The sequence below is a fragment of the Chlorocebus sabaeus genome, chromosome 2 (assembly GCF_047675955.1).
Source record: "Chlorocebus sabaeus isolate Y175 chromosome 2, mChlSab1.0.hap1, whole genome shotgun sequence".
NCBI lineage: Eukaryota > Metazoa > Chordata > Mammalia > Primates > Cercopithecidae > Chlorocebus > Chlorocebus sabaeus.
In genome coordinates, this window is record NC_132905.1 from 27,028,478 (window position 1) to 27,052,167 (window position 23,690).

The 23,690-nt window shown below is 44.7% G+C and overlaps 2 protein-coding genes across 4 annotated transcripts in view; both read left to right on the top strand.

Annotated features, from left to right (window-relative positions):
- MROH8 (maestro heat like repeat family member 8) overlaps positions 1-5,338 on the top strand; it is an 87,786-nt gene extending 82,448 nt beyond the window's left edge. The window contains exon 24 of the mRNA XM_073006805.1: positions 4,406-5,338. The gene's annotated coding sequence lies outside the window, so the exon portion shown is untranslated. The remainder of the gene's footprint in view (positions 1-4,405) is intronic.
- A 2,177-nt stretch (positions 5,339-7,515) lies between these two features.
- Positions 7,516-23,690, top strand: part of LOC119619406 (retinoblastoma-like protein 1) — an 87,370-nt gene continuing 71,195 nt past the window's right edge. Inside the window, exons 1-2 of one of the 3 annotated variants that reach the window (XM_073006753.1) lie at positions 7,516-7,918; positions 15,201-15,334. In XM_073006753.1, coding sequence (XP_072862854.1) covers positions 7,763-7,918; positions 15,201-15,334 — 290 coding nt within the window. In that variant the 5' untranslated portion in view covers positions 7,516-7,762. Of the gene's footprint in view, positions 7,919-15,200; positions 15,335-21,051; positions 21,133-23,690 lie in introns of those variants that run through there. The other 2 variants (XM_073006760.1, XM_073006767.1) reach the window with 2 other exon arrangements.

The window sequence follows — 23,690 nt, forward strand, 5'->3', positions numbered from 1 at the left end:
TACAAACCGTTCTTTGTCAAATGGGAAAGGCAAAACAGAAACAAGAGCTAATATAGGTGATGTTAGGGTTTGCCTATATCTACATCTTCTGCCTCCATTTAAATCATAAACTGGATTTTATATTGCACATGCTATCTTACCAAATATCAGCACAATTATTTGCTCTGTAAATAGAGCTATATTTGGAATAGGCAAAATAATACAGTGGAAATATTATGAAGTTCGGAGTGTACAGGTCTGGTATCAAATGCCAGCATTATAGCTGACTTTCTGGAAACATTAAAAAAAATTATTTCTCAACTGCAGGTTTATGTAAAAAATGGAGATAGCGTTTTCTAACTAAAGGCTTGTTGAAAGGAATAAATGAAAGAGTATGTGTAAGAGGTATTACACAGATTGAGCACAGAGTGCATATTTAGTGATTGTTAATTCCCCATCCTCCCCCTTGTACTGGACTCGCACCAGGGACTAAGAGCTACAGATGAATAAGCTAATTTTTTTTCTTTCTTTTTTTTTTTTTTGTAGGACAGAATCTTGCTATGTTGTGCAGGTAGGCTAGTCTTGAACTCATGGCCTCAAGTCATCCTCCTGTGTCAGCCTCCCAAAGTGCTGAGATTACAAGCATGTACCACCGCACCCAGCAGAATTCTAGTCTTGAGAAGCAGGTCAAGGGCAGCTTGAAAAGAGATTCTAAATAAATGTTAATGTTACAATGTTAGTATGTCTGCTTAATTGCCAACAATATTAAGAATAAAATAACTTTTTTTTTTTTTTTTTTTTTTTCGAGACAGGGTCTCACTCATTTACCTAGGCTGGAGTGCAGTAGCACGATGATGACTCACTGCAACCTCAGCCTCCTGGGCTCAAGTGATCCTCCCCACTGAGCCTCCCAAATAGCTGGGACTACAGGTGTGTGCCACCATGCCCAGCTAATTTTTTATATTTTTGGTAGAGATGGGGTTTTGCCATGTTGCCCAGGATAGTCTCAAATTCCTGAGTTTAAGTAATCTGCTCACCTTGGCCTCCTAAGTGCTGGGATTACAGATGTGAGCTACCATGCCTGGCCAGCAATCCATTCTAATAGTTTCATATTTAATGATGTATTTTTGTGAAATCCTTTATGGCCCTGTCTTCTTCCTCTTCCTTTCCCTTAAAAACTCCAAGTGGCCAGGTGCAGTGGCTCATGCCTGTAATCCCAGCACTTTGGAAGCCCGAGGCAGGCAGATCATGAGGTCAGGAGTTTGAGACCAACCTGGCCAACATAGTGAAACCCTGTCTCTACTAAAAATGCAAATACCCGGGCATGGTGTCATGTGCCTGTAGTCTCACCTACTCAGGAGGCTGAGGCAGAGGTTGCAGTGAGCCAAGATCATGCCACTGCACTCCAGCCCAGGCGACAGTACAAGACTCCATCTAAAAAAAAAAAAGGAAAAAACCTCCAAGCAAGAAAAAAATCTCTGAATTGGTGTAATGGTAAATATATCCCAATATATCCAAGGTTTCCACTCCTTCTCCCCTTTTTTCCATTTTCATGATTCCCTCTCCTATAACCGACGTCAGATCCTCAAATGGCTCTAGGATGGGAACTATTATTTGTTGAGTACCTACTGTCTGCTTTAAGCATAAATGGAGAAAAATTTCTTACAAGCAGAAATTTTCTGGGAAAAGAGATTAGTTTGTGCTGGGCGACCACTTTTATAAGTTGCATGTGGAATTGTGGGAGACCCCCAAGAGGCACACTGAACTAATTAGAAATAGTCACCATCAATCTGATTCTCAGGCTCTTGCTTGGTTGAAGAATATGCACAGAGAGCCAGAGCTGAGCTATCTAGGGCAATGGAGGGACATTTTGGAGGTGATATGGGAAAAAAAGAAAGAGAATGGAACAACTGGCAGGTGAAGAATGGAAATATCTAATGGTTAATTGCATTAAATTTTTTTTTTTTTTTGGAGACGGAGTGTCGCTCTATTGCCCAGGCTGGAGTGCAGTGGTGTAATCTCAGCTTACTGCAACCTCTGCCTTCCCGGTTCTCCTCCTGCCTCAGCCTCCCGAGTAGCTGGGACTACAGGCGAGCATCATCATGCCCAACTAATTTTTGTATTTTTAGTAGAGACAGGGTTTTGCCATTTTGGCCAGGCTGGGCTCGAACTCCTGGCCTCAAGTGATCTGTCCACCTCAGCCTCCCAAAATGCTGGGATTACAGGCATGAGCCACCATGCCCGGCCCCCATTTCCCCCAATTCTTTGATATCTGGTTCAAGTATTCTTAGCTATTATCTTTTAGTTAGTGATTTGGATGAAATGCTTCACTTTTTTTAAACATTGCAGTTATGACTAAATAAAAATTGAGTTTGCATTTTTCCAAATTAAAGGAAAAAAAGGTAGCCATAAGGAATCACAAATATGACTAGGGTAGGGTAAGAAAGGGGAGAGTAGCAAATGAAGGCAGAGTTAGACAGGGGACCACCAGACCCTCAGTGCCTTGTAGGCCAGGACAAGGAGCTTGGCTTAACCCTGAAAGAAATGGGGAGTCGCTGGAACATTTTCAAACTTTTGGATTTTTGACAATTGAATAGATTTAAAATATGGTTTTACACTGGCTTAAACTTGTATACATATATTTTTCCTATTAGAAAGGTTGGGGCTGGGCGCAGTGGCTCACGCCTGTAACCCCAGCACTTTGGGAGGCCAAGTCGGGCAGATCACAAGGTCAAGAGATTGAGACCATCCTGGCCAACATGGTGAAACCCCATCTCTACTAAAAACTACAAAATTTACCCTGGCATGGTGGCGCATGCCTGTAGTCCCAGCTGCTCGGGAGGCTGAGGCAGAAGAATTGCTTGAAACCAGGAGGTGGAAGTTGCGATGAGCCGAGATTGCACCATCGCACTCCAGCCTGGGTGACAAGAGTGAGACTCTATCTCAATAAATAAATAAATAAATAGAAGAAAGGGAGGAAGTAAGGAAGGAAGGGAGGAAAGGAGGGAGGGAGGAAGGAAGGAAGGAAAGAAACAGAGAAAGGAAAGAAAGGAAAAGAAGAAAGAAAAAAAGTTAGGCATCTTTTCACATCTAAAAGCCATTTACATTTGCTTTTCTAAGATTGTATGCAGTCCTTTCCCCATTTTGTGGGTAGAGAGGCTTTATTAATCTTTGTAATGCACTACTTCCACAGTGCAGACCCAGCTTACAGATCACCACTTTAGTTTTTCCTCTGAGGAAAAAGAAGATTAAGAATGGTGAGGTCGGCCGGGCACTGTGACTCACACCTGTAATCCCAGCACTTTGGGAGGCCGAGGCGGGCGGATCACGAGGTCAGGAGATCAAGACCATCCTGGCTAACAGGGTGAAACCCCGTCTCTACTAAAAATACAAAAAAAAATTAGCCGGGCGTGGTGGCGGGCACCTGTAGTCCCAGCTACTCGGGAGGCTGAGGCAGGAGAATGGTGTGAACCCAGGATGCGGAGCTTGCAGTGAGCGGAGATCATGCCACTGCACTCCAACCTGGGCGACAGAGTGAGACTCCATCTCAAAAAAAAAAAGAATGGTGAGGTCCAGCCAGGCATGGTAACTCACGCCTATAATCCCAGCATTTTGGGAGGCCGAGGTGGGTGGATCTCCTGGGGTCAGGAGATCAAGACCATCCTGGCCATCATGGTGAAACCCAATCTCTACTAAAAATGAAAAAAAAAAAAAAAAAAAAAAAAAAGCCGGGTGTGGTGGCGTGCACCTGTAGTCCCAGTTACTCGGGGGGGCTGAGGAAGGAGAATTGCTTGAACTCGGGAGGCAGAAGTTGCAGTGAGCTGAGATCTTGCCACTGCACTCCAGCCTGGATGACAGACTGAGACTGTCTCCAAAAAAAAAAAAAAAAAAAAAAAAGTGAGGTCGGGTCTTGCCCCTCCCCCACAACTATCAACTGCTTTAAAAAAAAAAAAAAAAAAAAAAAGTTAGAAGGTTAGACTAGCAGTTTGTCCTGAGAGGGGCAAGTGCAGACTGATTTTCTGCTTAGGGCATAGCAAAGCTGGAAGACAAAAAAAGGGAAAAAAAAAATTAAGAATTTCAAAATGAAAGAGACATCTTGGGAAAATTAATTAGACCTTTCTTGTACTTTATTACACTTACTTTGTGCTTTAGAATTGCATGTATTTTGAATTACATTTGGAAAGGTGCACACTATAATCTTTTTCGTCTTGGATTCCTTAAAGGTCATAATCAGGCTCCAACCACATGCTTTGGGAGAACTCTGAAATATTAAACCACAACAGGGAGGCTAATCATAGAGGCTATCACACAATGGGATCAAAATAGAAACAACCTTCATATGTATCTGAATCAAAAATGAAGGGCAGAGTAAATCTATTTCACCACCCATACTTCATTTTCTTTTTCTTTCTTTCTCTGTCAGCAGGCTGGAGTGCAGTGGCATGATCTCGGCTCACTGCAACCTCCGCCTCCCGAGTTCCAGCTATTCTTCTACCTCAGCCTGCCAAGTAGCTGGGATTACAAGCGCCTGCCACCATGCCCAGCTAATTTTTGTATTTTTAGTAGAGACGGTGTTTCACCATATTGGCCAGGATGATCTCGATCTCCTGACCTGGTGACCCGCCCGCCACAGCCTCCCAAAGTGCTGGGATTACAGGCGTGAGCCGCCGCGCCCGGCCTGCCATACTTCATTTTCTCTTCAGAAAAGCTCAATTTTGGGTTACATGGGCATGCCCTGGGATAATCAGAAAAAATCAGTATAAGGAAGAGCATATTGATTTTGGGTTTTTTAAATGCAAGTAGGTGAGGCTGGGTTTGACAGATGTGTCATCAGCTGGTTGGTTGGTTGTTTTGGAGACAGAGTCTCACTCTGTTACCCAGACTGGAGTGCACTGGTGCAATCTTGGCTTACTACAGCCTCTGCCTCCCCGGTTCAAGCAATTCTCAATTCTCATGTCTCAGTTGCCTAGGTTGCTGGGATTACACAGGTGCACCCACACGCCCAGCTAATTTTTATATTTGTAGTAGTGACGGGGTTTTGCTTTGTTGGCCTGGTTGGTCTCGAACTCCTGGCCTCAAGTGATCCACCTGCCTCGGCCTCTCAAAGTACTGGGATTACAGGCAAAGTAAATAAAGAATGAAACAACAAAAGAACGAAGACAGAGATTTTTTGAAAACAAAAGTACACTCCATAGTGGGGAAGCAGACCCACACAGCAGCTCAAAGGCCCAGATACAGAATCTTCTTGGGTCCAAATACCCCCTAGAAGTTTCCCATTGGTCACGTTATGCTTACTCAGTGTAACTGAAGTGGTAACCCACAATCAGTCTGAGTGGTTGCAGAAAGCAACCAATCAGAGGCCAGGGTGAAGTTACAAAGTTATAGTATTATGCAAACGAAGACTCTCCTGCCCTCAGTCTGATTGGTTGTGGACAGCAACTGTGTCCAGAATTGGTGGGTTCTTGGTCTCACTGACTTCAAGAATGAAGCCGCGGACCTTGCGGTGTTACAGTTCTTAAAGATGGTGTGTCCGGAGTTTGTTTCTTCAGACGTTCAGATGTGTCCGGAGCTTCTTCCTTCTGGTGGGTTTGTTGTCTCGCTGTCAGGAGTGAAGCTGCAGACCTTCGTGGTGAGTGTTACAGCTCTTAAAGGCAGGGCGTCTGGAGTTGTTCTTCCCACTGGGTTCATGGTCTCGTTTGCTTCAGGAGTGAAGTTGCAGACCTTTGCGGTGAGTGTTACAGCTCATAAAGACAGCACCGTGGACCCAAAGACTAATCAGCAGCAAGATTTAGTGCAAAGAGCAAAAGAATACAGCTTCCACAGTGCTAAAAGGGACCCCAAACCTGTTGCCACTATTGGTTCGGGCAGCCTGCTTTTATTCCCTTATCTGACCCCACCCACATCCTGCTGATTGGTCCATTTTACAGAGAGCTGATTGGTCTATCTTACAGAGAACTGATTGGTCCGTTTTGACAGAGTGCTGATTGGTGCGTTTACAATCCTTGAGCTAGACACAGAGTGCTAGATGGAAAAGTTCTCCAAGTTCCCACTAGGTTAGCTAGACACTGAGTTAGCTAGATACAGATTATCAATTGGTGTATTTACAAACCTTGAGCTAGACACAGAGTGCTGATTGGTGTATTTACGATCCTCTAGCCATAAAAGTTCTCCAAGTCCCCATCCTGCTCAGGAGCCTAGCTGGCTTCACCTAGCGGATCCTGCACCAGGGCTGCAGGCTGCCCGCCAGTCCGGAGCCACGCCTGCACTCCTCAGTCCTTGGGCGGTCGATGGGACCGGGCGCCACGGAGCAGGGGGCGGCTCCCGTCGGGGAGGCTCAGGCCACGCGGGAGCCCACCGCAGGGGGTGGAGCTCAGATATGGCGGGCTGCAGGTCCCTAGCCCTGCCCCGCGGGGAGGCAGCTAAGGCCCAGTGAGAATTTGAGTGCGTTGAGGTTGTGCCGGCACTGCTGGGGGACCCGGCGCAACCTCCGCAGCTGCTGGCCCGGGTGCTAAGCCCCCCACTGCCCTGGGCCGTCGGCGCCGGCTGGCTGCTCTGTGTGCGGGGCCCTCCGAGCCCCAGCCCGCGCCCGCCGGAACTTACACTGGCCCGCGAGCCCCGGGCACAGCCCGGGTTCCCGCCTGCACCTCTCCCTCCACACCTCCCCGCAAGCAGAGGGAGGCGGCTCCGGCCTCAGCCAGCCCAGAGAGGGGCTCCCATGGCACCGAGGGCTGAAGGGCTCCTCAGGCGCCGCCAGAGTGGACGCTGAGGCCGAGGAGGCGCTGAGAATGAGGGCTGCTAGCACATTGTCACCTCTCACAACCATTCAGAGGCTGGAGTGAAGTTACAAAGTTGCAAATGAAGACTGGAAGGCACTCAGTGTGGTTTCTTGCAGACGGCCAAGTTCCCATCTGCCATGCATAAAAGGTCCAAGGGAATAGCCTCTGGTTCTTTTGTTACTTAGGCGTGGAAAGTTGGGGTTTTCCTTTCAATTTAGTTCTAGGAAGTCACGTGAAACAGCCATAGGTTCCCTGCCCCCAGACCCTATTCTCCTGCCTCATTACTGCAGTCTTCTCTGCCCGCCTCTTTTAGCGACTAACATGAGGATCCGTATTCTAATATCCCTCACCAGTCCTTCCCCTCCGTCATTTAGCGAACCGCTCACTGGGCAGTGGAACTTTGGGGAGAGTCCCAGGAGGCCCCTCTTTGTCCAGGGGCTGTTTTTTTTCCTCTTCCAGCCTCCATCTTCTAACTCAAGGGGTACAGCTCAGTCAGATTATGTTTGGCGCCCCCGGACAGTGACAAACCCAGGGCCGGTGGATAGAGGAGGCATCTCACTATGCTGCACGAGGCCACCTCGCAGTAGGCAGCGCAAGCCTGCCCAAAAACCCAAGAGCCTAACCAGGAAGACAGGGGGAGGCCGCGGGCTTCCTCTCCCAGGAGATGGACTACACTTCCCAGCAGGCTCTGCGCGCAGACTGAGGATCCCTCCGCTCTTTTTTTTTGTCCCGCCGGCTCGGCCCCCGGCGACCAGCCAAGGGCTAAGGCCAGGTATTTCAGAATCTGAGGTCCGTATTCTTATCACATTTCCGGGGAGGGACGGCTAGAAGGTCCGGAGGAAAAACAGACTTTTTTTTAGGAGAAAAGCGGAGGCAGACGGTGGATGACGAGGCACCCCCGCAACTGCAAGTTTTCGCGCGCTTTGGCGCAGGTGGTTGTGGGTAGCGCGCCTGGGCGGGAGAAAGAAGTCGGGGGCCGTGGCGCGCCGCCCGCGGGGCCTTAAGGGATGTTCGAGGACGAGTCCCACGCTGATGGGGTGGCGGTGGTCGCCGCAGCCGGGGAGGCGCTACAGGCCCTGTGCCAGGCGCTGAACCTGGACGAGGGGAGCGCAGCCGAAGCCCTGGACGACTTTACTGCCATCCGAGGCAACTACAGCCTAGAGGTGAGCGGCAGCAGGTGCGGCGGCCGGACCCTACCCTCGCCAGGCCCCACCCCTGCCCCGCCCCTTCCCCGGCCTATGGGGTGGTGGGAGTTTCCCCACCTAGGAGGGTCGCTGCGCAGCCAGGCGCCGAGGGGCGGGAAGGGTGGGTGTCGCTCATCCAATCCGCCCATTATTTTGAGGCGGGAAACTGAAGCCCAGGAAAGGAGCGGCCTAGGCCCTGCGCCACTCAAACCCCGGTCTTCCTGACCACACTTTACCCTGCTAAGCGCCACAAACGTCATGGTAGTGCCCTTAAATCGGTAAGAACAAATATAATGGTAAAGTGAAAATGAACTGCCTGCCAAGACACCACTGGCCAGAGCTTTAAATGGACCCTCTCAGTTCCGTCTGAACCCCTTCTGTGATCCCCGTTCCACGCAAGAGGAAGCGGAACCCCAGACAGGTTAAGCTACAGGCCCAAGGTCACATGGTTAGAGATGGAGCCAGAGGGTCTGAGCCGTTTAACCTCCACCCTCTGCTTCATCAGGGTGGAGCTGCTGGTTGCTGTGCAGCGGTTTGATCAAAGCCAGTGTGCATACGAAGCTGATCTCAGCCCTGTGTTTCCTCCTCTGTCAGAGCATCGTCCTGATGCTCTGCATCAGTGTCTAGCTCTGAATAAAACAAATGTCAGTTATAATTACTCGATTTTTTTCCCCATCATTCTTGCATTTTATCTTCACAACAGCCCTGTGAACATGGCATGGCAATGAGTATTAGACCTGCTTTCCAGGTGATAATGGCAAGGCTCAGAAGGTTGTCTTGCCCAGGGTTATTCTAATACAGAAACCCAGGCTGGGCGTGGTGGCTCACGCCTGTAATCCCAGCACTTTGGGAGGCCAAGGCGGGCGGATCACTTGAGGCCAGGAGTTTGAGACCAACCTGGGCAACATGGCGAAACCCCGTCTCTACTAAAAACTACAAAAATTAGCTGGGTGTGTTGGCGCCTGCCTGTAATCCCAGCTACTTGGAAGGCTGAGGCAGGAAAATTGCTTGAACCCAGGAGGCATAAGCTGCAGTGAGCAGAGATCACACCACTGCACTCCAGCCTGGGCGACAGAGCAAGACTCTATCTAAAAAGAGCAAGGTGAGCATAAGCCTGATGGAGTGTATTTCATGTAGCACTCCACTGGCCCCATGTTCAAAGGCTTTCATGTGCCAAGGGCGCTGGACCCACTCCCAGGGTGCACCACTGACTCACCACCCAGTGAAATAATTGCTGGGTTCAAAGGCATAGAGTTGGATGTATATTGACTGTGTGCCTATATATGAAGGAAAAGTACCTGAAAAAGTCTTCCAGACTAGATAGACTGGGTAAAGGACAATGGTCCACATCCGTGGGTGGCATGACCGGAAAGCTGTGGGAAGAATAAGAAAGTAAGGAAGATTAGCCGGAGACGGTGGCTCATGCTTGTAATCCCAGCTCTTTGGGAGGCCAAGGCGGGTGGATCATGAGGTCAGGAGATTGAGACCATCCTGGCTAACAGTGAAACCCCATCTCTACTGAAAATACAAAGAATTAGCCGGGCATGGTGGCGGGCACCTGTAGTCCCAGTTACTCAGGAGGCTGAGACAGGAGAATGGCCTGAACCCGGGAGGCGGGGCTTGCAGTGAGCCGAGATCGCGCCACTGCACTCCAGCCTGGGCCACAGAGTGAGACTCTGTCTCAAAAAGAAAAAAAAAAAAAAAAAAAAAAAAAGATTAGAATGAATGGCCTCTCAGTTGAAAACAGATTGATTTTTGAAAGCCTGGAAAAGTATTTCTGACATCCTAGGTCTCATTTGGTCTCTCTTGCCCAAGGTCACACCATCTGTCATTGAATAAGTATTTGCTGTGTCAAACTACGGTCAAGGTGTGCACCTGTTTCAGATTCTTGAATATGACAAGCTTGTTCCCAGTTTTGTGGTATATCCATGCCGTTCCCTCTGCCTGGAATCTTTCCCATCACCCCCAACACCAGGAAAGGTTGAGAGCTAAATCTCTAGTTAGGCAGAGTTGAATAGGACAATTTCAATGTTTGCTTTATTTATTTATTTATTTATTGTTTTTTTTTTTCTTTCTTTCTTTTTTTCTTCCTTAGAAACAGGGGCTTGGCTGGGCACACGGTGGCTCACGTCTGTAATTGCAGCACTTTGGGAGGCCGAAGCGGGCAGATCTTCTTAGGTCCAAGACCAGCCTGGCCAGCATGGTGAAACCCCATCTCTACTAAAAATGTAAAATTAGCCGGGCATGGTGACATGTGCCTGTAATTCCAGCTACTGGGGAGGCTGAGGCAGGAGAATCACTTGAACCCGGGAGGTAGAGGTTGCAGTGAGATGAGATTGCGCCATTGCACTCCACCCTGCACAACAAGAGTGAAACTCCATCACAAAAAAAAAAAAAAAGAAAGAAAAGAAAAGAAACAGAGTCTTGCTCTTTTGACCAGGCCTGGAATGCAGTGGTGCAATTGTAGCTCACTGTAAACTCAAACTCCTAGGCTCAAGTGATCTTCCTGCTTCAGCCTCCCCAGTAGCTGGGACTACAGGCATACGCCACTATGCTCAGCTAATTTTTCAATTTTTTATGGAGATAGTATCTGACTATGTTGCCCAAGCTGGTCTTGACCTGGCCTCAAGTGATTCTTATGCCGCAGCCTCCCAGAGCACTGGGATTACAGACATGAGCCACCGTGCCCAGCCCAATGCTTGCTTTAGAAAGCACAAATATATGAACTGAAATTTTGTGTTTATTCTATCCAGTGTTTTATTTTCCCCTTTTTTTTAAATCAATTTTTGTTAAAGGCATTTGGAGTAGTCATTTTCATATATCTCAGATGCTTCCTAAGAAGTCTTTCTCCAATCCGTACCCCTCTCTAGTCTACCTGACAAACTCCTGCTTACATTTTTAGTGATTTACAAATTTTGTCTCCTTTTGTGAGGCCTTCTCTAAACTCTAGTCAAAATCAGTTATTCACTGCACTATATTCTCCTACAACACTTTTTCAATTCTTCTTATAGCTTCTCTATCTCACCAATTATAAATAATAGTATCTGTTCCTCTTCTTAGCTCCAGATGTGAAGTTCTGTGAGATCAGAAGCCTTTTTTTGATATCATAAAAAAACCGGTTTCTGATATCATAGAATTCATAGAATTTTTATGAAACAGGATTTTATCTAATATAATTGTATTCTATTTTATTCTCATGGAATAAAATAGTTGACTTTTTTAAGGAAAGAAAATCAGGCCAGGCACAGTGGCTCACGCCTATAATCCCAGCACTTTGGGAGGCTGAGGCAGGAGGATCTCTTGAGCCCAGGAGTTTAAGACCAGCCTCGACAACATAGTGAGACCCTGTCGCTACAAAAAATAAAATAGACTGGGCATGGTGGCTCACACCTGTTATCCCAGGTGTGTTTTGGGAGGCTGAGGCAGGCGGATCACTTGAGCCCAGGAGTTTGAGACCAGCTTGGGCTCCCATCTCTACAAAAATTAGCTGGGTGTGGTGGCATGTGCCTTTAGTCCCAACTACTCCAGAGGCTAAGGTGGGGGGATTGTTTGAGCCTGGGAGGTTGAGGCCGCAGTGGCCCTGATTCCTGGGAAGTCAAGGCTGCAATGGCCCTGATAGCACCACTGCACTGCAGCCTGGGGCAACATAATGAGACCCTGTTTTAAAAAGTAAAATAAAAATCAGTGTATTCTTTAACGCCTAAAAAAAAAAAAATCGAAACAATAATTTTAGGAGTTATATTTTCACCATCTTGCTAGAATTTTCATTTAGTAGCCTGTATCCAAAGGCTCTATAGTACTTAGATGCTATTCCCAAACAACTCTTTCTCTTTTTCTTTTTTGAGAGAAAAAAGTGTCTCAAGCACTTCTCCCATCTCAGCCTCCAGAGTAGCTGGGACTACAGGCGCATACCACCACGTCCTGCTAATTTTTTTGTATTTTGTAGAGATGGGGTTTTGCCGTGTTACCCAAGCTAGTCTCGAACCCCTGAACTCAAGCAGTCCACCCACATCAGCTTCCCAAAGTGCTAGGACTATATGCGTAGGCCACCATGACCAGACCCTATTCCCAAGCAATTCATTAATCAAAGCTTATAAAAATATTCACCCTTAAGCTTACCTGCCTCATTTAGTGCTTTGAGAAAATAAAACTTCTCATTCCTTCAGGGTAGGAACATTGGGTTTATTGATGGCCACCCATTTCTACCGACCCCTTTCAGATTATTGTAAGAAATCTTTTAATCAATCTTTTTATCCTTCTAGGGTTTGATCTTAAAGAGAGTCTGTGGAACAGTGTACAAGAACACTATTGTGTTGTGCTATGAGATTTACATCTGTAATTCTTTTTTTTTTTTTTTTTTTTTTTTGAGATAGGGTCTCGTTCTCTCACCCTTGCGGGAGTCCAATGGGTCAGTCACAGCTCACTGCAGCCTTAACCTTCTGGGCTCAAATGATCCTCCCATCTCAGTTCCCCAAGTAGCTGTAACTACAGGCATGTGCCACATGCCCGGCTAATTTTTTCCTCTTTTGTACAGATGCGGGTCTCACTATATTTCCTAGGCTGATCTTGAAATTCTGAGCTCAAGCAATTATCTTTCTCAGCCTCCCAAAGTGCTAGGATTACGAGCATGAGCCACTGTGCCTGGTCTTTATCTGTAATTTTTTTTTTTTTTTTTTTTTGAGATGGAATCTCACTCCCGTCGCGCAGGCTGGAGGCGCGATCTCAGCTCACTGCAACCCCCACCTCCCAGGTTCAAGTGATTCTCCTTCCTCAGCCTCCCGAGAAGCTGGGATTACAGGCATGCACCACCATGCCTGGCTAATTTTTGTGTTTTTTAGTAGATACGGGGTTTCGCCATGTTGGCCAGGATGCTCTCGAACTCCTGACCTCAGGTGATCCACCTGCCTCGGCCTCCCAAAGTGCTAGGATTACAGGCGTGAGGCACCGCACCAGCCTATCCGTAATTCTTAATCCTTAAACTTCACCTATTGTATTTCAGCAATGAAGTCATGAACTGACTGTAGCTTGGAGATGTCTGAAGTCAAATGTAGAAAATTGTTGAATTCCCAAATGTCACCTTTTTGTGGCATTGTAAATTGAGATATCTACAAATATGGAGAGCCATGCTTACTATGGTCGTGTACTGCAGAACGTTTCGGTCAGTGATGGACCACACATACTTTATTTTTACTATATGTTTTCTGTGTTTAGATACACAAGTAATTACTATTGTGTTACATTTGCCAACAGTATTCAGTATAGTAACATTTTCCACAGGTTTGTAGCCTAGAAACCATAAGCATACCATATAGCCTAGGTTTAGTAGGCTATGCTATGTTTGCACAACAAAATTGCCTAATGTTGCATTTCTCAGAATATATCCCTGTCATTAAGCAATGCATATGACTGTATTTTAAAGATGACATGTTTTGGAGTAAATAATTCCCCAAATTTTTACCTCACAAAAATGACAGTCTCCTTTATGTTGCAGGAGATTAGTATTAATTTTTTTTTTTTTTTTTTTTTTTTTTTTTGAGACGGAGTCTCGCTTTGTCGCTCAGGCTGGAGTGCAGTGGCGCGATCTCAGCTAACTGCAAGCTCTGCCTCCTGGGTTTCTCCTGCCGTTCTCCTGCCTCAGCCTTCCGAGTAGCTGGACTACAGGCACCCGCCACCAAGCCTGGCTCATTTTTTGTATTTTTAGCAGAGACGGGGTTTCACCGTGTTAGCCAGGATGGTCTCGATCTCCTGACCTTGTGATCCGCCCACCTCGGCCTCCCAAAGTGCTGGGATTACAGGTGTGAGCCATCACGCCCAGCCTAGTATTAATTTTTTTATGTGTGACTCCCTTGACAACTTTTTACTCTGTTCTTGCCTTTCCCTGCCAGACTAGTTAAAGAGAAACAAAGCAAAAATGGTAGAAAGAAACTTCAGGATCATCAAGTCCGTTTCTTAAAATCAAGGAAGTCATGCTGACAAATTTTAGGAGAACTCTTCTGATAATTCAGACATGCTTCACTTAATGACAGGGACATGGTCTAAGAAATGCAACATTAGGTGATTTTGTTGTGTGAACTTCACAGAGTATACTTATGCAAACCTAGATAGTATAGTCTACTACACACCTAGGCTGAATAATGTAGCCTGTTGCTCTTGGGCTGCAAATTTGTTCAGCATGTTTCTGTACTGAATGCTGTAGGCAACTATAATGGTAAGTATGTATGTATCTAAACATAAAAGGGGTACAGTAAATTATAATTTTTTAAATATATAGAACAGTTAGAACATACAGTATTATAATCCTTTTTTTTTTTTTTTTTTTTTTTTTTTGTGCCAGAGTGTCCCTATGTTGCCCAGGCTAGAGTGCAGTGGCACGATCTCTGCTCACTGCAACCTCTGCCTCCCGGGTTCAAGCTATTCTCCTGCCTCAGCCTCTCGAGTAGGTGGGACTACAGGTGCATGCCATTACACCCAGCTAATTTTTGCATTTTTAGTAGAGACGGAGTTTTGCCATGTTGGCCAGGCTGGTCTTGAACTTCTGGCCTCAAGTGATTCACCCGCTCCAGCCTCCCAGGCATGAGCCACCGTGCCTGGCCAGTATTATAATCTTAAGTGATCACTGTTGTATATGTGGTCCACTGTTGACCAAAATGTTATGTGGCATATGCCTGTATTAGATTTGGAGTGTAGGTGAAAGTGAAAGAGTTATCTTTTTTTTTTTTTCTTTTTTAAAGAGACAGGATCTCGCTCAGTTACCTGTCTTGGAATGTAGTGGCACAAACATAGCTCACTGCAGTCTTGCACTCCTGAGCTTAAGCGATCCTCTTACCTCAGCCACCCAAGTAGCTGGGACTGCAGGCAAGCACCACCATGCCTGGTTAATTTTTTTATTTTCGTTTTTAGAGTCAAGGTCTCACTACGTTGCCCTGGCTAGTCTTGAACTCCTGGCCTCAAGTGATACTCCCACTTCAGCCTCCCGAGTTACTGGGATTATAAACATGAGCCACCAAGTCAGGCTTTTATCTTTAGATTAATATTAATTTATCATGTTATAGTTGTAAAAGCACAGAACTAAGAGTAAGGAGTTTTATACCCATTACTACAGCTAGCAGCTTTGTGACCTTGGGCAAATATCTTCACTTCTCTGGCCCTTTATCTACATAAGGAAAACCGAGACCAGATAATTCTACATCTCTTCTTTCCAGAATTAAAGCATTTTAACGTAATATTATATCTGTTTTTCTGTTTGTCTTTTGCTTGCCAGGGAGAAGTTACACACTGGTTGGCATGTTCATTATACGTTGCATGCCGCAAAAGCATTATTCCCACGGTTGGAAAGGGTATCATGGAAGGCAACTGTGTTTCACTTACCAGAATACTACGTTCAGCTAAATTAAGGTAAACCTCTTTCATGATTTTAAGTGTTATATAAGCTCTAAATTTTAGAATCAGTTTTCTCTTGTTTTGAAATCATTTGACTTCATTTAATTTTTATTTTATTTATTTATTTATTTATTTATTTATTTATTTATTTATTTATTTTTGAGACAGAGTCTCACTGTGCCAGCCAGGCTGGAATGCAATGGCGCAGTCTTGGCTTACTGCAGTCTCTGCCTCCTGGATTCAAATGATTCTCATGCCTCAGCCTCCCAAGTATCTGGGATTACAGACACACACCACTAAGCCCAGCTAATTTTTTGTATTATTTTTAGTAGAGATGGGGTTTCACCATGTTGTCAGGCTGTTCTCGAACTCCTGACCTCAAGTGATCTGCCCACCTTGGCCTCCCAAAGTGCTATAGGATTACAGACGTGAGCCACTGTGTGACTTCATTTAATTCTAAGTTTGTTATAACATAGATAATCCTTTCCCAATTTTCATATTCTTTCTCTGCCTTTCACAAATTCTGCTAGAAACCTCTGTGTTAAATCTTTAGCTATATTTTTTAAAATTAATTTTTTAAAATTTGGAAATAATTTTAGGCTTACAGAAAAGTTGCAAAAATAAGAAAAGGACAATACCCATATATCCTTGACTCAGAGTCACCTGTTATTGACATTTTACCCCTTTTGCTTTCTCGTTTGATTTTTCTTTCTTCAATATATAGATCTGTCTCTCTTTCTCTCTTTTTTTTTTTTTCGAGACGGAGTTTTGCTCTTGTTGCCCAGGCTAGAGTGCAGTGGTGCAATCTTGGCTCACCGTAACCTCTGCCTCCCGGGTTCAAGCGATTCTCCTGCCTCAGCCTCCCGAGTAGCTGGGATTACAGGCATGTGCCACCACGCCTGGCTAATTTTGTATTTTTAGTAGAGATGGCTTTCTCCATGTTGGTCGGGCTGGTCTCGAACTCCCGACCTCAGGTGATCCACCTGCCTCGGCTTCCCTAAGTACTGGGATTACAGGCATGAGCCAACCTTCCCGGCTAGACCTTCCTCTTTTTTTCCTCAACCATTTCAATCTAAGTAGCATACATTTATAGCCTTTTACCCCAAAATACTTCACTGTGTATTTCTTTAGATAACTACAGTACAGTTACCAACTTCAGCAAAATTAACACTAATAAAATAATTTTATCTAACCAGATATCTCTGTTCTAGTTTTGTTAGTTGATTCAATAATGTTCTTTATAGCATTTTTTTTTCTGGAAGTACAATTTCTATTTAAGGATCAAGTATTGCATTTGTTTATCATGTGTATTTATTCTTCTTTAATTAGGAACATTTCCACAGCCTTTCTTTTTCTTTTATGACATTACCATTTTGGAGGAATATAATCCACAATCACTTTGTCCCTTTCTTTAATTAAAAAAAATTTTTTAGAGACCGGGTCTTGCTCTGCCCAAGCCTCGAGTACAGTGGCACCTTTTTAGCTCACTGCAGCCTCAAACTCCTCAGCTCAAATGATCCTCCTGCTTCAGCCTCCCAAGTAGCTGGAACTACAATCATGTGCCACCATGCCTGACTGATATTTAAAAATCTTTTTATAGAGACAGGGTCTCACTATGTTACTCACGCTTGTCTCAAAGTCCTGACCTCAAGTGATCCTCTTGCCTCAGCCTTTTTTTTTTTTTTTTTTTTTTTTTTTGGGACAGAGTCTCAGTCTGTTGCCCAGGCTGGAGTGCAGTGGTGCGATCTCAGCTCATCGCAACCTCCGCCTCCTGAGTAGCTGGGACTATAGGCACATGCCACCACACCCAGCTAATTTTTGTATTTTTGGTAGAGACGGGGTTTCACCATATTGGCCAGGCTGGTCTCAAACTCCTGACCTTGTGATCCACCCGCCTCAGCCTCCCAAAGTGCTGGGATTACAGGCATGAGCCACTGTGCCCACCCTCATCCCCTCTTTGAATAGATGGTTCCCAATTTTGGATTTGTCTCCTATTAACTTTTGATTAGATGCAGGTTATTCATTCCCTGATGGAAAACTATATAAGTGATTTTGTGTCCTAAGGAGATCACATCTGATGATGGCACATGTTATCCACCTGCATCTCATTGGTGATGTTAATTTTTATCATCTGGTCAAGATGTTGTCCTATTTCTCTACTGTATATTAATTTTTTTCCCCTTGCAGCTACTCAGTGGGTCTCAGATACATCTTTTACTTATTCTAGTATCAAGCATATAGAATTATTTGGCTGGATAGGAAACGAAACAAATTTAGCGATCCAGTTTAGATTCATGCTAATATTCTTTGTTTCTGGGACAAAACTATTTGTGGTCATTGTCTATTTGCTATTCCTGGGTTTCCAGAATAGAAGAGGAGCAAAGTTTAAAGCCCTATCCAGGAATGGCAGATAGATTTTAGTTCATGCTAAATTTAAATTTTTTTTTTCTTTTTTGAGATGGAGTTTTATTCTTGTTGCCCAGGCTGGAGTGCAATGGCCTGATCTCGGCTCACCGTAGCCTCTGACTCCCAAGTTCAAGTGATTCTCCTGCCTCAGCTTCCCCAGTAGCTGGGATTACAGGTATCTGCCACCACGCCTGGCTAATTTTTTGTATTTTTAATAGAGACAGGGTTTCACCATGTTGGCCGGGCTGGTTTCAAACTCCTGACCTCAGGTGATCCACCTGCCTCAGCCCCCCAAAGTGCTGGGACTACAGATGTGAGTCACCATGTCCAGCCTAAAAAAAATGTTTTTAAACAATTTTGGTTCTAAAAATAAAATGAGACGATAAAAAGTAAATGAAGATCAATGGGGTTAATTTTTTAATTGAGTAAGACATTATCATTGTTAGTATAAAACAATCTGATCTTTTTCTGTCAATGTTTCTCATCATTGTTCATATAATTTCAAAAATCTTTGTAATAATAAATTCTGGGGGAAACTGAACAAAAAAGAATTACAACAAAAACTGTAGAGCAGTACCTTGCAGGAGAATCACTTGAATGTTGGAGGTGGAGGTTGCAGTGAGCTGAGATAGCACCACTGCACTCCAGCCTGGGCGACAGAGCAAGACTCCATCTCAAATAAAAAGACAAGGCCGGGCGCAGTGGCTCATGCCTGTAATCCCAGCACTTTGGGAAACCGAGCCAGGTGGATCACAAGGTCAGGAGATTGAGACCATCCTGGCTAATAAGTGAAACCCCGTCTCTACTAAAAATACAAAAACAAAATTAGCCGGGTGGGCACCTGTAGTCCCACCTACTCAGGAGGCTGAGGCGGGAGAATGGTGTGAACCCAGGAGGTGGAGCTTGCAGTGAGCCAGGATCGCGCCACTGCACTCCAGCCTGGGCAACAGCGAGACTACGTCTCAAAAAAAAAAAAAAAAAAAAATCAAATTTCAAATAATGAAACAAACTCTGGGGATAGATGGTAGTGATGATTGCACAATGTGAATGTACTTAATGCTACTGAACTATAGACTTAACAATGGTTGCAATGGTAAAAGTTGTTTGTTATGTATGTTTTACCGCGCACACACACACACACACACACACACACAAATGTATTTTCAAAATTTTTAAATAATACAGAAGGCTTATAAGTAGAAAGGAGTCTCCTTGGCCATGCATAGTGTCTCACACCTGTAATCCCAGCACTTTGGGAGGCTGAGGCGGGCAGATCACCTGAGGTCAGGAGTTCAAGACCAGCCTAGCCAACATGATGAAACACCATCTTTACTAAAAATACAAAAAAGTTAGCTGGGCGTGGTAGTGGGCGCCTGTAATCCCAGCTACTGGGGAGGCTGAGGGAGGAGAATCGCTTGAACCCAGGAAACGGAGGTTGCAGTAAGCAGAGATCATGCCATTGTACTCCAGTGTGGGTGACAAGAGTGAAACTCCATCTGAAAGAAAGAAAGGAAGGAAAGGAGGGAGGGAGGGAGGGAGGGAGGGAGGGAGGAAGGTGTCTCCTTTTGGCACTCTCCATAATTAACCATTATTAATAATTTCTTCTGGCTGGGCGCAGTAGCTCACGCATGTAATCCCAGCACTTTGGGAGGCTTAGACGGGCGGATCACCTGGGGTCAGGAGTTCAAGATCAGCCTGGCTAACATGGTGAAACCTTTTTTCTATAAAAATACAAAAACTTAGTCAAGCGTGGTGGGGCACACCTGTAATTCCAGCTACTTGGGAGGCTGAGGCAGGAGAATTTCTTGAATCTGGGAGGTGGAGGTTGCAGTGAACCGAGATTGTGCTATTGCACTCCAGCTTGGACAACAAGAGCAAAACTCTGCCTCAAAAAAATAAAAAATAAAAAACCTTCTTATGTACAAACATATAAACCTGTTTTTTGATATTTTTTCTTTTTATTGTCTTTTCTCTTTAATTTTTTGAGACAGAGTCTTGCTCTGTCACTCAGGATGGAGTATAGTGGTGTGATCACAGCTCACTGCAGCCTAGACCTCACAGGCTCAAGCGATCCCTTTCTTCAGCCTCCCGAGTAGCTGGGACCACCGGTGTACGCCACCATGCTTGGCAAATTTTATATTTTTTGTAGAGAGAGGGGTCTCACCATGTTGCCCAGGCTGGTGTTTTTTCTTTTTAAAACATAAATGAAATTATACTATATGTGTTACATATATTATATGTTATTTTTTATGTAATAAAAAATATTACAGTTATTTTTCTTTATATTTTGGAAATTCTTCTATATCAGCATATGTAGTTCTACCTCATTAATTTTTTTTTAACTATTCTAGGATATTTTAGGATATAAGGATCTTTCATATATTTAGCCATGTCTTATGGCCATTTCGATTGTATCCAGTCCTTTGTAGTTGCAGACAAATAAACATCATTGTAAAGGTGATATTTCTGATAAATTCCAAAAATATGTATGATTCCTAAAAAAGGGTCAAAAGATATGTCTTTTTTGGTCAGGCTCAGTGGCACACACTTGTAATCCCAGCACTTTGGGAGGCTGAGGTGGGCAGATCTCTTGAACCCAAGAGTTCAAGACCAGCCTGGGCAACAGGGTGATACCCTGTCTCTACAAAAAATACAAAAATTAGCCAGACATGGTGGTGCATGCCTGTAATCCCAGCTACTTGGGAGGCTGAGGTGGGAGAATCACTTGAACCCAGGAGGTGGAGGCTGCAGTGAGTTATGATCATGCCACTCTACTCCAGCCAGGCTGGTAAAGCAAGACCTACTCTCAAAAAAAAAAAAAAAATCCATTAAAAATAGTTACAAACTTATGAAAAAAGAAAACAACCCTTAAGTCTTTTTAAAATGTAGATTGATATTCTCAAAGTCCTTTTCCCCCAAAATATTTTTATCTTTTATTTATTTTTGAGATAGAATCTCACTGTATTGCCCAGGCTGGAGTGCAATGGCACAGTCGCTGCTCACTGCAGCCTTTGCTTCCTGGGTTCAAGTGATTCTCCTGCCTCATCCTCCCCAGTAGCTGGGACTACAGGCGTGTGCCACCACACCCGGCTAATTTTTGTATTTTTAATAGAGACAGGGTTTCACTATTTTGGCAAGGCTGATCTTGAACTCCTAACCTCGTGATCTGCCCACCTCAGCCTCCCAGAGTGTCGGGATTACAGGCGTGAGCCACCGTGCCCAGCCTGTTTTTATCTTTTTTATTTTTTGTTTGTGTTTTTTGAGACAGGGTCTCACTTTGTCACCCAGGCTGGAGTGCAGTGTCATGATCTCGGCTCACTTGCAACCTCCACCTTCTGGGCTCAAGCGATCCTCCCACCTCAGCTTCCCAAGTAGCTGGGACTACAGGCGCATTTCACCACGCTCAGGTAATTTTTGTATTTTTAGTTGAGACAGTGTTTCACCATTTTGGCCAAGCTGGTCTCAAACTCTTGGCCTCAAGTGATCCACCCACCTCAGCCTCCCAAAGTGTTAAGATTACAGGCATGAGCCACCGCACCCAGCCTCCCCCAAAACATTTTTAAGTGTCAAATTTTTAATGCTAAAAGAGCAGTTACCCAGCATCAATGTGTTCATTCAGAGAAATAAAAATTTCAAATGATTTTATTTGTTTTGACTTATAATAATTTGGGCTGTTTTCAAAATTTCAATTTAAATATAATTTTTAAACTTTTATTATTATTATTATTATTTGAGTCAGGGTCTTACTCTGTTGCCCAGGCTAGAGTACAGTAACATGATCTCAGCTCCCTTCTACCTCTGCCTTCCACATTCAAGCAATCCTCCCACCTCACCCTCCCGAGTAGCTGGGACTACAGGTATGTGCCACCATGCCCAGCTAATTTTTGTAGCTCTGTTTTTTTTTTTTTAGAGATGGGGTTTCACCATGTTCCCCAGGCTGGTCTTGAAGTCCTGAGCTCAAGTGATCCGCCCGCCTTTACCTCCCAAAGTGCAGGGATTACAGGTGTGAACCACCATACCTGGTCCCATCTCTAGATTATTTGTACCTAATACAATGTAAATACTATGTAAGTAGTTGTTACACTGTATCCTTTAGGGAATAATCACAAGAAATGAAGTTGGTATATGTTCAATACGGACACAATCATCCTTTTTTTCCAAATATTTTTGATGTGTAGTTGGTTGCATCCATTTATTTGGAACTCACAGATATGGAGGGTAAACTCTAGAGAGAGAGAGAGTGAGAGTGTGTGCATGTGTGTGTGTGGTGTTGGCAGCAGGGTAAAATATATATCATAAAATTCATAAAATTGACAATTTTTAAGTTCAGTGACATTATATACCTTCACCTTCACATTGTTCAACCATCACTACCACCATCTCCCGAACTTTCTTATCTTCCCAAACTATACACATTAAATGGTAACTCAGCCGTTTAGCTGTTAGTCCAGCCCAGCTCTGCCTCAGTGAACTATGCTGTGCTCTGCTCCACTGAGGTACAGGGCTGACTCTGTCAGCACCAGCAGGAGGGATGGCTGGCCCTAGCCTGAGGAGGAGGAAAAGAAGGAGGTATGCAGGTCCCTGGGGTTTCTGGTTCTGGTATTTTTGTTCCTGGGCCTCTGCGTTGTCCCTTCGTGAAGCAGAAACCTTATAATCCTGGCCCAGCCTCACAGGCTCCTCCCGCAGAGAGACACATGCTCTGTGCTGTTGTCTAGTGGCTGCTTGACATTTTGGCAACCATGAAGGAACCTGAAGCGAGCCTCCATTTGCTGATATTATAGTTGGAGCCTTGGTACCTATCACCCAATCTCACTGAGCCAGCAGGGGTCTCTGGTGAGTCTCCTCTCAGGTTTCGCATCTTCCTAATTTTGGTTTGAGATTCATACTTTATTCAAGCAACCAATTCCACACTTGATGGAGCTGGAATTAAAGTTCTGCTTTTAAGGACACAATCATAGACACTGGTTATTTTACCTAGACTTTTATTGGAATGGCATATTTTCAGATATAACCAGACTGCTTTAAAACATTGAGGTTGTTTTTGTTTTTTTAGAGACAGGCTTTTACTCTGTTGCTCAGGCTGGAGTGCAATGGCATGATCATAGCTCACTACAGCCTCAAACTCTGGGGGTCAAGTTGTCCTCTTGACTCAGTGACCTAAGTAACTGGGGCTGTAGGTGCACTCCACCGTGCCTGGCTAATTTTTTGTTTTGTTTTGTTTTGTTTTTTGTTTTTTCTTAGAGACTGGGTCTGGCTGTGTTGCCCAGGTTGGTCTTGAACTTCTGGCTTCAGGAGATCCTCCTGCCTTTGCCTCCTAAAGCACTAAAGCACTGGGATTACAGGTGTGAGCCACTGCACCAGCCAAGGTTTACTTTATAGAGCTGATAAAAAAGATTGGGAAGATTGACTCACCATTGCAGAACAATCATGTATTTGGGTCATATTTAGGTCAATATCTCACATCATTAGGAAGGTTCATTCCTAAGAAGTTGAGTCCCATGGAGGGGGTAATATTACAAAGGACCAAAGCTGAATTTTAAACAAGAGAGAAGTGGTCCTGGAACCTGTTTCAGACTACATGACTGTCCCTTTGATCAAAGCAATTCCTTGAGCAATCATTATTGTTCAAAGATTCCCTAACAAGGTCCCTGACCTTGCAATAAGTAAAAAATGTCACTTTCTCACAAGCCCAGGAACCTCAAGATATTTTGGGGACTTCAGGAAGAGAGGATTTCACCCAATGCATACAGGTATTATGGGAACAGTCTGATGATGGATCCTTGGCTTGTCTTCTTAGCCTTAAGGCTTTTAAAAGTCTAATCCAAAATTCCTTATGAATGTTCCAACAAAACCAACTTAAAAGAGCCTAGGTGGCCACTCACTATTCTTATTGCCCCCTATGCAAATAATCAGGCCAAATATATTACTAAAACTTATTTTGCGGCCGGGCGCGGTGGCTCAAGCC